Source organism: Hippichthys cyanospilos, chromosome 17 (genome assembly GCF_059441005.1).
Source record: "Hippichthys cyanospilos isolate Australia breed blue-spotted pipefish chromosome 17, RoL_Hcya_1.0, whole genome shotgun sequence".
In the NCBI taxonomy this organism is placed as follows: domain Eukaryota; kingdom Metazoa; phylum Chordata; class Actinopteri; order Syngnathiformes; family Syngnathidae; genus Hippichthys; species Hippichthys cyanospilos.
The window spans coordinates 11,317,396-11,332,425 of NC_142385.1; the positions used below are offsets into that span (position 1 = coordinate 11,317,396).

The 15,030-nt window shown below is 41.9% G+C and overlaps 1 protein-coding gene across 5 annotated transcripts in view; it reads right to left on the reverse strand.

The window, feature by feature from the left end:
• Positions 1-15,030, reverse strand: part of sdk2b (sidekick cell adhesion molecule 2b) — a 233,371-nt gene that overhangs the window by 28,059 nt on the left and 190,282 nt on the right. For all 5 annotated transcript variants that reach the window (XM_088439406.1, XM_088439404.1, XM_088439405.1 and 2 more), the window contains exons 5-16: positions 12,899-13,032; positions 11,293-11,404; positions 11,029-11,219; positions 8,843-8,926; positions 7,164-7,358; positions 5,743-5,859; positions 4,462-4,629; positions 4,287-4,389; positions 3,781-3,957; positions 2,600-2,736; positions 1,271-1,418; positions 106-246 (exon numbers count right to left, since the gene is read on the reverse strand). In XM_088439406.1, the coding sequence (XP_088295532.1) occupies positions 106-246; positions 1,271-1,418; positions 2,600-2,736; positions 3,781-3,957; positions 4,287-4,389; positions 4,462-4,629; positions 5,743-5,859; positions 7,164-7,358; positions 8,843-8,926; positions 11,029-11,219; positions 11,293-11,404; positions 12,899-13,032 (1,707 nt within the window). The remainder of the gene's footprint in view (positions 1-105; positions 247-1,270; positions 1,419-2,599; positions 2,737-3,780; positions 3,958-4,286; positions 4,390-4,461; positions 4,630-5,742; positions 5,860-7,163; positions 7,359-8,842; positions 8,927-11,028; positions 11,220-11,292; positions 11,405-12,898; positions 13,033-15,030) is intronic.

The following is a 15,030-nucleotide window of genomic DNA, read 5'->3' on the forward strand; positions in this document are numbered from 1 at the left end:
CAGCCTTGTAAATTTAATCAAAAATAAGGTTGTATTTTTTTTTTTTAATGTCAAACAATATTTTTTCAAATGAAGTAATCATTTAAGATGAAAGTTTGGTCTTACCGTACTGTATAGCCTCGCAAGATGCCGTTCTGATGGCTCTCGGGCGGCGGCTGCCACTGGATCATGATGGACTGGTTGGTGCGACCGCTAGCGATGACGTTTTGGGGAGGGGCGCTGGGAGGCTCCTCTGGCAGTGACACGCTGCAACAAATGCAACAAAACACCAAACTTAACGTTTGTTTTGGACATGAGAAGAAAACGAGAAATTGTAGGACTTGATCTATATATCAACATAAAGTGTAAGACCTGTTCTCCAAAAGAAATAAATATAGATGGATAATATAAATATAAATTAATAAATAAACAGAAAAATATTCAACTTTGTGTTCTCTTTTGGGATCATAGTAGAGCTGCGTTCACAAAAATGAATCATTAACTTGACAGGTAACGAGCGGTGGCATGTGACAAGTTGGGTCGAACCATTCAACTATGGGGAGAATCTGGCTTTTTACAATAACAAAATTGAATAACCTACTCAAGATAAAATGTGTTTTATGAACTTATATTTTCCTAAAACAACTCAATAACTGTTTTTAAAGGATTTTTGCATGTTTGTTTTATTTAAAATAAGTATTCCCTTATGTTGCTTCACGTACCCCCAGGGGTACTAGTACCCCCATTTTAAAACCACTGCTTTAAAACACTGTTAGCAACTGAATTTATTTTTTTTATTGTTTTTACTCCCCCTGTCAAAAAAAATAGCCTTGTGAATGTATTATTTTGTCATTCAAAGTACGGATTACATACATTTTACTTTAAAACCGGAAAGTGAAAATCTTCATATAGATTTGATACAGATGCAACGCTCCTGATGTAGTGTATGGGATAACTACATCAGACTAAATCTCTTTTCTTGTAGGCGACACGCGCTGCATGGAAGGCTCGCTGTGGCGTGTTTACAAGTGACAATGTGTTTTGTTTGTTTGTGAGTGTGTGTGTGTGTGTGTGTGTGTGTGTGTGCGTGTGTGCATGCGCGCTCTGGCGAGTTTACAAGCTCCCATCCCTCCTCGCTGAGTCTTGACTGAAAGGATCTGTCAAAGCGGTTTCCATGGAAACAGGCTTCACTATTTACAGACAGGTTCTCAACTCAAAGACCGTCTGCCGTCCGTCAACCTTTATGGTCACAAATGTCGACTGAGTGTTGCATCATGGGATGGCAGCTCACCGCTCCGTCTCCTTGCTGAATTGGCCCTTGCCCACGTCGTTGACGGCGCACAGGCGGAACTGGTAGGAGCGCGCGGGGATCAGGCCGCTGACCGTCACTGCCGACGACTCGGGTTCGATGCTGGCCTGAAGGACGGCCCAGGGAGCGTCTGAAAATTATTCAATCACATTATCAACACTGGATTATATATAACTTTTAATAGCTTCATATTCTATCCCTCTCTCTCTCTCTCTCTCTCTCTCTATCTCTCTCTATCTATCTATCTATCTATCTATCCATCTTTACACTTCCATGCTCCTAAATTTATGGCGCTTTAAATGTTCAGGATGAATTGTGTTATTTTACTTTTTAAATATGAATTGAATGAATAAATCGCTTGCACATAGTTGAGTAAAGCATTCAGGCAAAGGAAGACTGTAAGGTTTAGCTTTGGCTTTTGGTTTAAGATGTTATTTTACCGGGAAAGGGGGGTAGGGTTTGGTGACGCAAGTGATGACAGAAGTGCCGTTAATAATTGACTCTCGATTGACGATTTTAATTTGGATAAAGTTACAAACGACGAACCAACGATGATGGCAGGGATTTCACGTACTGACGGGAGCTTAAGTAATGGACCAGCAAACAAAATGTAAAATGCTCACCTCCTCCAATTTCCATTCTGATACAATTGGATTTTTCATTTCTGGGACTATAAGATGTTTTTCGGCAAGTACCTATATTGAGCAGATTCGGAATTTAATGGTTAAATTATAAGCAAACACACGCAATTTTAGGAATAAGTAATCCTGTATGCCTAGTAGTATAAAGTTGTATTTTTCAAGCCAAAACTTGCAACCTTTTTTTTTTTTTAAATTTCAAGAGTAAAGTTATTTTTCTGATGACATGCCTAACGTCTCTTAGCAAGTTTAGCGTCATGACGGTGGGCCTGCTGCGCGCACATCACCGAGAATATTCAACAGCTCTCACGCAACAACGCCGCTTTAGTGTCAAGGCACTTTGTTCCCCGACTGAATACGAAAAGTGATGGACGCACTTAATGACCGGTACTGATCTTAAATTCTTTTTCAACTTCCTGGCGGGGCAGATGGTGCACTAACAGGCTAACAGGGGGTGACGACACAGGAATGCGACTGCTTGAAATCCAAAAGAGCACAGTAACAGGAACGGGGATTTTTGAAAGAAAAATAAACAACAATAAAATCATATTTATCTTTGGACAATGGATTGAGCATTTTTCTTGCACGTATATATATATATATATATATATATATATATATATATATATATATACATACATAAGAAGTGCAAATCAGTGCTGGGGTGACCTACTGTTTTCAGACACCTCCAGGATATAACGCAGGAGCGGGCTGTTGCCGTCAAAGGCCTTGGCCCAGGTCAGGTCGATGGCGCGCCGCTCGGACCCGCTCAGCACGGCCACGGGGTTCTCGGGCGCGTGAGGGAGCTGCCTGCGGTGCGGGGAACAACGCAAACACACTGACATTTTAACTCGTTCACTACCATTGATGAGTAAAGACAGCACATTTTTGAGAAAATAAAAATACAAAAAAGTAGTTGCGACTGACTGTCTCAAAAATACGTAAAAATACATCTTTGGGATTGAATGTTAATAGCTACATTTATTTATTAATTACTGTAGTATTTCAACCAGAATCCTGGTCGTGTGATAACTGAGTGGTGGTGCCATTTTGAACTTTGACATGTTGTCATGATATAGGTGAAATTTCAGCTCCCTTCTTTCAATGCTTTCCCTTTGATGTGATATTATATAGTATTATAATATTCATGCCCTTTATGGATAGTAGATATTGCTCAAATAAAAAAAATAGCAAGACGGAACAAAAAAAGATGGAATATTGGCAAAAAAATAGGGGGATTTTTACAAAAACTTAAAAAAAATATTACAGGGCATTTGAATTAAAAATAATATGACAAATTTGAAAATATTTTATAAAAATCAGGCATGTCATCTTGAAAGGTTTTTTAAATATAATATTTTATTACATTACTACCTTGCAGAGGCTATTTATTGATAGAAATAGTAATACCACTGAGAATAAACGGTATTAATTAAAAATTTAAAATAAAAATCAAAGTATGTAAATCTAATTTGCAAAGTTTTTGGTAAATGCATCACCTTTGTTTTTTTATTTATCCGCCTGAGACCCAGCATATTTATTTGTGTCCAATGTACGGGACATTCGTTTTTGGTCTTTAGCTTTGGACTCAGTTGAGCTATCCTACTAAGTCCTAGTGTACTCATTGGAGGACATTCAGGCCTTTCCAGTGATGTTTTGTGTTTGGGTGATTCTGTCTTGCCGAGACAAAATGGACTCAACAGCAGACCCCCTTCCCCTCACCGTGCCTACTATAAATAAGATTATTATCTATAAGAACATTTTTTACAGCGTTAACAGTGGTTACAGGTTAGTCTAAAACTGAAAAAAAGTCCTTATTTTATTGTGATTTCATTTCATACATCTTAGGCTCACCTGACGCGGAGGTGGGCGCTGCGGGAATCGTTGCCGCCCACCGAAGTGACGCGGCAGGTGTAGGTGCCAATGTCGCCCGACCACGTCTGCGAGATGTGCAGGGTGCCGTCGGCGTCCTGCTGCATGCGTGGGATGGCGTGCACATTGATTGCCACGCCCTCTTTTTCCCAAACGTGTCTGTGAAGCACACAAGAGTAATAATAAACGGTGAAACATTTGACAAAAGTCAAAAGTTATACCGCAATTTCTGCTTGGAAAATACAGTATATAAAAACACGGGTACTATGTTAATGAGATGTCTGCTACTACTGTTACAGCGAACATCTTTGGAATGAGAATGAGTTTGCATAGGGCAAAAAAAGATGTTGCGGCAAACGGCGCGGGTCTTAAGTTTGTTCGCTCTTATTCAGCGCTCAACTGCGGAGTTACTTTATTCCGGAGGGCTTTATACCATCCGCCCCAGAAGGTCGCCCGCTGAATAAAGCTGTTTGAATGCGCCGGCTTACCTGACATTCACGCTGGGATCGTGCGTGACACCGCAGGTCAGCGCGGCCTTGGTTCCTTTGATGATGCTCTGGTCCTGTGGGGGCGTCGTGATCCGGGTTCGCGCTGAGGAGGCGGCGGAGGAGAGATGACAGAATGTTCCGGGACGACGTGAAGCAATACCGTCGGTCTACTTACCCCAGACCACGAGGTCGGCCGACGCCTCGTCGATGCCGCGGGAGTTGCTGGCCATGCAGGTGTACGTGCCGGCGTCGGAGATGTGCGAGGGCGAGATGAGCAGGCTGCCCGACTCTAGCAGGGTGAAGCGGGGAAGTTGCACCGAACCGCTCGCCAGGACACGCTCGCCTGAACCACATGATGCAACCAGGGCGTCAAAATTTTGTCGAGTTTGTCCAGCACTGACGAAAAGCTTTCTGAATGCGGCTCAGGATGCATGGGGCACTTAATCGAGAGTCTTCTTCGGGTTTACCACTTTGGGTATTTATTCACGATGTGGGGGTGTCTCTTAATCATCACCCTCCCAACATTTTGTGCTTACACAACAAACAAGGTGGCCTGGTTACCAGATACACACGTGTTTATACAATTGCTTCCGGTAGCCCTAGCGGTGGAAAGAGTAACTACACCCACAATACCGCAATCAATCAATCAGTCAAATTTTATTTGTATAGTCCTGAATCACCGAAGTCTCAAAGGGCTTCACAGGTCAAAAGAGGTCATATCGAGACTCATTTTGAAAAAAGAGGTCATGTCGAGACTTCTTTCAAAAAAAGAGGTCATGTCGAGACTTCTTTCGAAAAAAGAAGTCATACAGAGACATCTTTTCGGTGGAGGTACACAACAGCATCCCCTGTCAAAGCTCCCAGAAGGGGAAGGAAAAAGTCAAAAACCCCAATTTGGGGAAAATCAGAAACCTTCAGAAGGGACCGCAGGTGGGAGGAGCCCCCTCAAGCTTCGGTCGGTTCAGAAACTCCTCAGAATGCATATCGAAAACTAATTTTTAATCAAACTACTTGCCATAAATGACATGTATTTATTATATGAATTTTAACACACCCTTTGAAATCTCTTCTACCTGACCTTTAAGGTGCTGCCAGACTATCATCGACCCACCTCCAATTACGCAAAATAAAGCAGTTTTGGATGGCAAAGTTTTTAGAAAAATATCCCTCCATTACACACAGCAGTCCAGACAAGTTGGCTGCCTGAACGGGCTGCCGTGGTTAAACGTGGGGCTTGAGCGGAACAGGAGTTAGAAGTGGATCACAAGGAGAAACCGGGACAGTGTTTTTCCTCATTGTGATGCAAAACAAGAAAAGCCCGGCGCGGGATAAACCTTGGAATCCAAGCCGGCTTTAGCCAGTAAGCCGCTACAAACTATCCTCCCGTGTGTAATAGATAACATAAGTTATAATCCCGAGGTGTGTACGTGAATGTGTGTGTTTGCGCAACGAGAACCTTTTTGCCAGGTGATAGCCGGTCTCGGGGCGCCGGAAGTTTCGCAGTGCAGAATGACGGACATCCCGTCGATTACGGTGCTGTCCGAGGGGCCGGCTGTGATGTTGGGAGCGATACCTGTGTTACCACACACACACACACACACACACACATATAAAAAAATAGGTTAAACACGGCAACATGAGAGGGTGAGCAAGCTGCAAGGAAATAATCCCACTCAGCGAATTGTAAATGCCTGCCTCTTGATTTCGAGTCTGCGCTAGAGTATCAAATATTATTCTTACGGCATGTCCTTCACCTCTATGCCAAACAAGAAAGAAACTTGTTTACAAGTAAGTAAGTGGGTGAAGACGCTATCAACCGGCGGAACGACTAAATAACTACACAAATTGAAAAGAAATGCGAAATGGAAAATCATCGCATCAACACCGTCCTAAAAAAAAGAGGTAAATATGCCCCTTGGTGTGTGTAAGCAATAGAATGGCATTCAAGCATTGTGATTGGACGATTGAAATGCTTCCAGCTGATATCAGTCAGGGCATCATTTCCTCAACATTGTATTTTGATGAACTTCGCCGAGAGCAATTTTGACCAGTAGTCGCAAAAAACATGCACAAACATTCATTTGTAACTCAGACAATTTCAACACCATTTAGGTTGTTTACTGTTATACAATGGTTCTCAAATGGGAGTGCCCGTACCCCTGGGGTACGTGAAAACATCCATCCATCTATTTTTGAGAGCCGCTTATTCTCACAAGGGTCGCAGGCTTGCTGGTGCCCATCCCAGCTGACTTCAGACACCCGGAACTGCTTGCCAGCCAATTGCAGGGCACAAAGAGGTGAACAACCATTCATGTACCCTATCACGCCTAAGGACAATTTAGTATGTCCGATACACCTGCCATTAATGTTCTTGGAGTGTGGGAACCAATGCCGGCTCTGGGAGAACTTGCAAACTCCACACAGGTGGACAGGAGCCAGCTGGATTCAAACTCAGATCCCTTAACTGTGAGGCGGACATGCAAACCATTGGTCCACCGAGCCGCCCTTACTTCAGGGTGAAGTGTGAGATTTGAACAAGGTTTTCACAGGCATCAGCTAATCTATTTTAATGCTGTGGCAGGAACAACACTATTTTCTTTTCAAATTAAGAGCAAATTAATTGGAAGATGAAACAACCTAGTGCTAAATCTATCGTTCTATAGTGACTTCTTTGCACAACAAAAGTTTTACACAGATGCAAATTTTCATTTGTGGCGCAAATGTAGTTCCAAAGTTCAACAAATAAGAAATGGATGAAAAAAATATTTTGCTGGGGTATTTCATCGAAAAAGGTAGAGAACCACTCCGATAACGAACCGTTTTAAAAGTCCATTTCTTTCAAAATGTTGGAATGGCGGTTATTTACGGCGTACTCACTGGTGACGGCGAGGTACGTGTTGGTCTGGACCTCGCCCGCTGCGTTCCTGGCGAAGCACTGGAACATGCCGGTGTCATCGGGCAGGAGGCCGTTGACCTGCAGGCTGCCGCCCGTCAGCACCCGGTACCGCGGCGTTTTCACCGGGTCGATGGGCGTGGCGTCCTTGTACCACACGATGTCCGGCTGGGGCACACCTTCGGGGTTGTTTTTGATGGTTAGCCAGTTGGAAATTTCAGCAAAGTTTCTCGTAAACGTCCACGGAAAGTGAAGGACAGCTCCGAATGAAAAAAAAAACTCAAGGCACGGTCAGCCGGCAACAAAAGTGAATACACCCGAGGGAAATTGTTCAAATCATTTTTGAGAGAATAAATTAGCTGTTCACACGCGAAATAAAAGGAATACAGAAGTAGTTGTAGGCTGAATTCTATGACATTTGAAACCGTGTTTGCTACATTCAAATATTTCTAGGAAAAAGAAAGCATGAATCTTGAGTTTAATGTTACTCGTCCCTCAACCGCAAACCATTGAAATGACAAAAAAAAGCCTTTTATCCAAGAAAGAAGAGAAGTGCTCAGTGACTGCAAGAGCCTTGGTCTGAGTAGCCTTGTAGTAAGCGGTGTGGTATGTGCATTTAATTGAGGAAATAGTGGGTAGTGGAAATTCACTTTTTTTCCTCAGTTGGATAAATCTAAAATGTACTTTTTGCCTCGACTTTATATATGAATTTCCAAAGCGAAAAGCCGACTAATTTTTCTAAATACATGGGTTGTTTTCAATTAACTATTGACAGACAGTCCCAGGTAAAATTGATTTTGATATCTATAGCTGTCTTGTTAAAGGAATATTTGATGGCCGTAATCGTCAATGGCAGTTGAGTTACAAAAAAATGGGCGAGTACCAATAGCAGGTATTGGTATTAGGCCGATACTGGTCTTATTTTTTGTAAACGAGATTATACGTTCACAATCCTATCATCATTTAAAAAAAAAGTTTGTTCACAATGTTCTGACATTGTTAAATGAAATTTATGAGAATACCGCGTAAAATACCGTATTTTCTGACTAATAAGACACTTTTCTATAAGCTGCAGCTGCAAAAATGCGCAAAAAACAATTTGCTGTGATAGTATATGGATTTATTTTGTTAAATCTTTATTCAAAACGTTTTTTTAATTGCCTGCTAACAACAATACATACAACTATATATATATATATATATATATATATATATATATATATATATATATATATATATATATATATATATATATATATATATATATATATATATATTAGAGGTTAGAAACTTTTATACAAGATTTTATTCTGTTTATAGATATTTTTTACATTTTTAATAATATATTGTATTATTTATATTATTATTATATTATTTGTATTATATTATTATTTTTATTATTATTATAATATTATTTATATTGTATAATATAAATAAATAAAGAAATAAATAAAATAAGTTAAGGCAAGGCACATTAGACTATAAACCGCAGGGCTGAAATCATGAGAAAAAAGGTGAGGCCTATAATCTGAAAAATACGGTATCAGAGGTATCGGTGCTCCGTATTGGCAGTGGTAATACCCATGGAAATTTCGGAAGATTGAAAATGACCAAATACTCCAAGCCTATTAGCGAAGGGAAAAGAGAGAAAATGCACGCTCACCTCGCGCTTGACAGGGAATGTCCACCACCTTCTCCATCTCGGCCGTGATGTGTTTCTCCGGTTCTTTGATGAACTGCGGCGGCTCTGGGAGAAAGACGGGAGAACGGGAGAAACGCCTCAGTGATGTAATTCCAAATCCCGCCGCAGCAATCCTCAAAGTTTCAAACGAGAACTGACAGATTTAATTGGAAAGAAAGGACTTAGTCCGGGGGGTTTTGCAAAAACAAAGAAATAAGACGACCGCGACGCAAAAGTCAGTCGGAGAGACGTTTGGTATTCCGTCTCGGTTTTTTGGCCGTAACCTTCAAACGGGCAGCAGGGGAGGCCGGCGTCAGTAGGCGGCATTCAAAGGAAAAAAGTTAAGCGCACCTTGCTCTTTGAATGCCATCGCAACCTTGACGCCATCAAAGTGTTCAAAAGCGACTCGGGCATTTAAATGCTTTCGCCGGGGGCAGCCGGCCTAATGGCGGCTTCACAGGTGATGCCTTTTGTCAGGGTTTCGGACTGGCTACAGAACCGTGACACTGATTAGCGGCGGGGGGACGCCTGGCTGAAAAATGTCAACGGGTGGCAAAAACTAAAAAAAGAAATATTGATGTCCGACCCCTGGCGAGTGAAGCCTTTGGACTACAGAGTATATATGAGATGAGATTCCGGCTTTGACAAAGGACGATCGTCCTCAACAGTTGCAGGAAGTTTGCTCGGAAAGTCCGATTACCTTGACCGTGTCGGCTAAAATTATACCTGTTCAAGACTACCTATGAAAATAAATACCGTATTTTTCGGACTATAAGTCGCGACTTTTTCATCATGATTTGAGCCCTGCGACTTATAGTCCAGTGCGGCTTATTCGTGGCAAAAGATGTTTGTTTTTTTGCTAATTCTTTTCTGCTGCGCCTTATAGTCCAGAAAATACGGCAATGATCTTGCTGTTGCATTATTATGTTCATATAGAATACTGCTTTAATGACGATAGGGTACAATTGTCTCAAAGTTTGAAAAATTACGGAAACTCTGACCGGTTACCGACTGGTTCCGTGCTATCCTTTGACAGGTTTGAATTCAAATCTTCCTCCTTGTCATTTGTTCAAACATCCTCGCTACTCTTCCACGGGTAGTCATCTCCGGACCTGTCCAAATTTCATTTGAAATGGTCTCCAGAAATGCTCAGCTGAAGCTTTCTTTACCCAACTGACGACCGTGGCGAGATCAGAGCGTGAAAGATTGCCCTTCGCTCTGTTTCTGCTCCAACCTGCTGACATCCGTGCGTGCCACTTCTCTCACATTTTTGTGTTGAACGGGCACATCAAGCAATCTTTGACTTGTCATAAGGGGTCAAAGTCAAAAAATAAGTTGTTTATTGTCTGATTATTGGAGAAGTGGTCACTGGGTGGCGGTATAGGCTAGCGGGGTAGCATATTTAAGAACAAGTGTGTGGGAGATTATACGTTTTTTACCCCAAGCGCAAACACTCATGCCAACCAAAACGCTAACGCTCATGCTACTACAAAACGCTAAAGACGGAATGCTCCCGCTGGACAATATTTGCTACCGCTAACACTCAACGCTAACGCTCAATGCTACATAGAATAAACTGGAAAGATCACGAACAATAATCCTGGATCTGAGGTCATCATTTACTCACCATTCAACCACCAAAAAACATCTCCCATCCCGCACCCGCCTGAGCGGCTATTTTATATTCCAATAATTGTTATTCAAACACAGATATGTGGAGAAAATTTGTCTGGTTTTGAGTTAAGCGGTTAAAGGTCCACCCCTCCTAATATGGGGATTGTAAATGAGGAAAATACTCGACTTGTTCTAGGAGAAAAACGGTAACCCTGTTTTTCTGACTATGCTTAAAATCTTATAGACTTCAAAATCATCAGGAAGCAAAGTTGAGAAAAATTTGACTCATTTACTGTCCAGGTTTAATTCCATTAATGCGCCTTATAACCCAGTTCGTTTTTTTAACTCAATAGATGGAAATTTCCCAAAATAGACGTGCTCATTGAGACAGCGTTTTCTAATCCGATGTGCCTTATCAACCTAAAAACACAAACTAGCCTACTAGCATAATTATAGTTTCAGCTTGTAGGCTTACAAAAAACTCTTCTAAAACCAACAAAGACGAACGTCAGCTTCGGCATAGCAATAAGGACATCACGAAGGGCGTGGCTCACCGAGCACGTGCAGGTACGCGCCGGCGCTGACGGACGGCACACTGCTGCTGCGAAGCACGGCCTCGCACTCGTAGTAGCCGGCGTCGGCCAGCACGGGGCTGAGGATGGTCAGCCGACGGTTGAAGTCGCTCAGACCGCTGCTCACCACCATGCCGTTTTTCCTCCAGGTGATGCTCAGCTTGATGAGAGGCCTGGGGAGTGATAAGCTCAGGTTGACATTTTGCCACTGTCTCCAATTGGGAAATTATTTTTTAACGCCTTCACCTGGCATTGGCCACACACTCCATGGTGATTTCTGATGTTCCAGTGACGACGCTGGTGTTTCGTGGCGGGATGATGATGGTGGGTGCGATTGGGTCCGCCGGGCCTCCGACATCTAAAGGGACACATGTCGTGCGCTTTAAGTAGGAATCTTTGTGTGCGACTTCTGAGCCAGTCATTTTTGCCTTGTGCGCACTTCATAAGTGTGAAATAGCAACATCGCGGTCAAGGGGAACAAAGCACAAGACAAACACAAGAAATGACATCATCTGAACACGCAAGTTTTAATAGCTCGCTTGTTATATTTCAAATGATTTGAATCCCTCGTGCAGTATTTTGATTGTCGATCGCTACGTATCCCTCTTTGCTGATTCATCGTTTTTGGGAGTTTACCCAAACTGTAATCATCGATCCATCAGCCAAATGTTAAAAACACTTGTGGCATCACTTTCAGTATTTCCGTCATCGGTTCTATTGGTTCCTTCTCCCGCCAAAAAAAACCTTTCCCAAAGAATAACAAACAAACCGCCGTTCATCCTAAAGCCAATCCTTACAGTCTTCCTTTCAATCACTTGATCATCTTAATAAGTTGGGCAAACTTTGGATAAAACACACTAAACGCACACCACAATGCAAAACGCAAAACCGTGTCCGTTTTTTACATGTGCAATGAATGTGTTGAGCAAAATTGCGTACAGTAAACATTTCAGTTCGCACAAACATTGACATCCCCGCTATGTTTGGCTACCTTAAATTATATACCTTAAATGTTGCTCAGTGCAATAAATTAAAGACGATTCTCTGTTAATAGTAGGTGCTGCGTACTAATGCTCTAAAAGTCAGCTGGTTAATCATGGGTGCACTTATTTATGCTTGCTGCCTTTTCAGACAGTTTTTGCGCTCCCAAGTATATGGCCGTTGAAACATTTCTCGGAAATTTGGAAGACTGAACTGTTACCAACAGAAAGATTGGTAACGATTCTATCATCGTTGGCAAAACATCGTGACTGACCAGCAAACAGTCCGTCCGTACCGATGGAATGCCCGCCTTTGGAAATAAAAGAACAAAACGGCGCCCTCACAATAAAAGTATGTGATAAAATGAGACGCAATGGGATGGAGGAGTTTATGTTTGGTCTTAGATCTTAGCACACACCACTATTTTAAAGATCGGGACACTAAATCAATATGGTTCCTGAGCAAGCATTAAAAAAACAAAACTTTGAAGAAGCTACGTTAAAAATCCGCAACGGCGGGAGAAATCATTTTAGTCTGCTCAAGCGCCAACCAGAATCCTCCACGGATCCCGAACTGGGGAGTTCCGTCACTTGGCAGGAATTAAAAGGGAGAGAGAAAAATAGAGAATTGTGCCCGATAATCAAGCCTGCAGCTTCCTGACATGAGCTTGCTTCTGGGAAGCGGCAAATTGTCAGCTCTGCTCCGGGAGCCAGCATTCCTGTCGAGAGAGTTTGAAACTTGGCAGCCGTTCCAAACCGGCCTTTCTCCGACCGCCTCGCGGGTAAGAAGCGAAACCCGAGCTGTCGCGCTTTTAGGGCATAATGGGCTGACTGCCGAATGCGCGCGCCGATGCGTATGTGTGGCCACTCACTCTCCACCGAGAGGGTGATGGGCTGGCTGGTTTTGTTCTCGCCGTTCTTATCGTTGACCGCCTGGACGTAGTAGCGGCCGGCGTCTGGCGCAACCGTGGACAGGATGACCAGCGTGTTGTCAAGCGTGATGGCACTAAAAAGCAGAACACAAGAAACCAAAAAAAAAAGAGAAAAGGTGAGAAACATTTCAGCCGAAAGGGAGCAAATATAATAAAAAGTTTGAGTCGATCTGGAGTTTTGCGTTTCCTGGTGACTCATGCAAGGCTGCTGTCAAATGCAATGACGAAAATCCAAATGTTTTTTTCTGTGTGGTTCTAAATTGGTAGCAAAGTGACCTTTGAAGGTCCCGTGGTAATTGGTAAAAGGATAAGTCATCAAACTTTATAGTCATGCTAGAGCACAGGTGTCAAACTCAAGGCCCCGGGGGCCACATCTGGCCCGCCACCTCATTTTATATGGCCCGCGAAATGCTGATTTGATTTCAGGTTTCTGGATAAAATATCAAACTTGCAAGTTGTTTTTGCTCCCAATCTGTTTTGTGAACAGTTTTTCCGGACTTTGATTTCATAACTAAAAATGAATCTGTTCTAGAGCCACAAACAATGACAAAAATGAAAGCATACTGCCATTAACTCATTCACTGCCACTGACGGCTATAGACGTCAAAAATAAATTGAGTGACGGGGAATGGTAAATAAGTTCTCATTCAATCCCGAATAAGTATTTAAAGAGTCCAAATACTTGATCTAGAGTATTGTATTTTCCACATATAAGGCGCACCGGATTATAAGGAGCACCCTCAATAAATTACATATTTTAAAACTTTTTCAATCACATTATAGTAATACTCAAAGAAATAACAATAGTAACTTAAATAAGAACTTCAAACTCTCAATAGCATAATAATTCAATATCAATTTGACCAACCTTGTTCAACTGTAAACACATAAAAGAAACAGGTAAAGCTTACTTTATCCCTTCATTCCCCATCTACGAATCCCAATCTCAATATATTTATCCATATATAAGGCGCACCTGATTATAAGGCGGACCATCATCTTTTAAAAAAAAATTAAGGCTTTTAGGTGCGCCTTAGAGTGCGGAAAATACGGTACTTATTTACAGTCTTTTAACTAGCCCAGTTTAAACACAATATTCTGATTAATACCACATTTGTTCAATATGAATTAGGCAGTAAAATAATCTGTTTTTATCCATCTCAAACATCGTTGCATTTTGCCACTTGCTGTGTTGACTGAAAATGACATCACAGTTGCTCAGGTAACAACCAATCACGGCTCATTTTATGAAAGTTACGGGTGAGCCGTGATTGGTTGTTACCTGCGCTGAGCAACTGTGATGTCATTTTCAATTAACAGGAAGTGGCAAAATAGCTCCCCCTGCTGAAAATTTTTGACTTCACTCGCCTTTTAAAAAACAACAAGAAAAAGCATTTTTTCTTTTGCCAGAATTTACTAGTTGAAGACCCTTCATCTGGAAAAAAAAAAAGAACTAACAATGATGCGTGCAATTAGAGCTAAATTACATTTGATGTTTTCATCTAGCAGCCGGCAAGTGCATTAAACATTTGAACGACATAATTACACTCTTCAAGCCACATTAGCCATATTGATCAAGGACGCGTAAACAATGTGTCGGCGCGGACAGAGCAAGGCGTAAATATTGACGTCCTCCTCTCTCCTCGCATAAGAGTTATGAAACATGATCGTGCAGCTCAGAATTTAATTGGCCATCTGCGGCTCTTCCGGACTTCCTGTAAATGGCCACTTTTTGGCACAGACAAGCGGTGAAAAGGCTGCCCGATGATGATGAGGTAAACACGGATCCGTCACTAAATCAATGGGTAATCTGACTTTTGGATGCTTCCTAAAGAACAACTGCAAATGAAAAGACTTCTAAAATATTTATTAAGTCAATGTTTGGACTGGTGGATTTTGGAGCACTTTTCACCCATCTCCATCTAACCCTAACCCTAACCCTAATCCCATAACTTACCATCTTTTGGTAAAATGACTCAAGATTCATTCCTAGTTTAAGTTTATATAAACAACGGGATTTTTGAAGACGCTCAGTTGAAAAATGCACAGACTGGTACCCTCCTTTCTCTCGC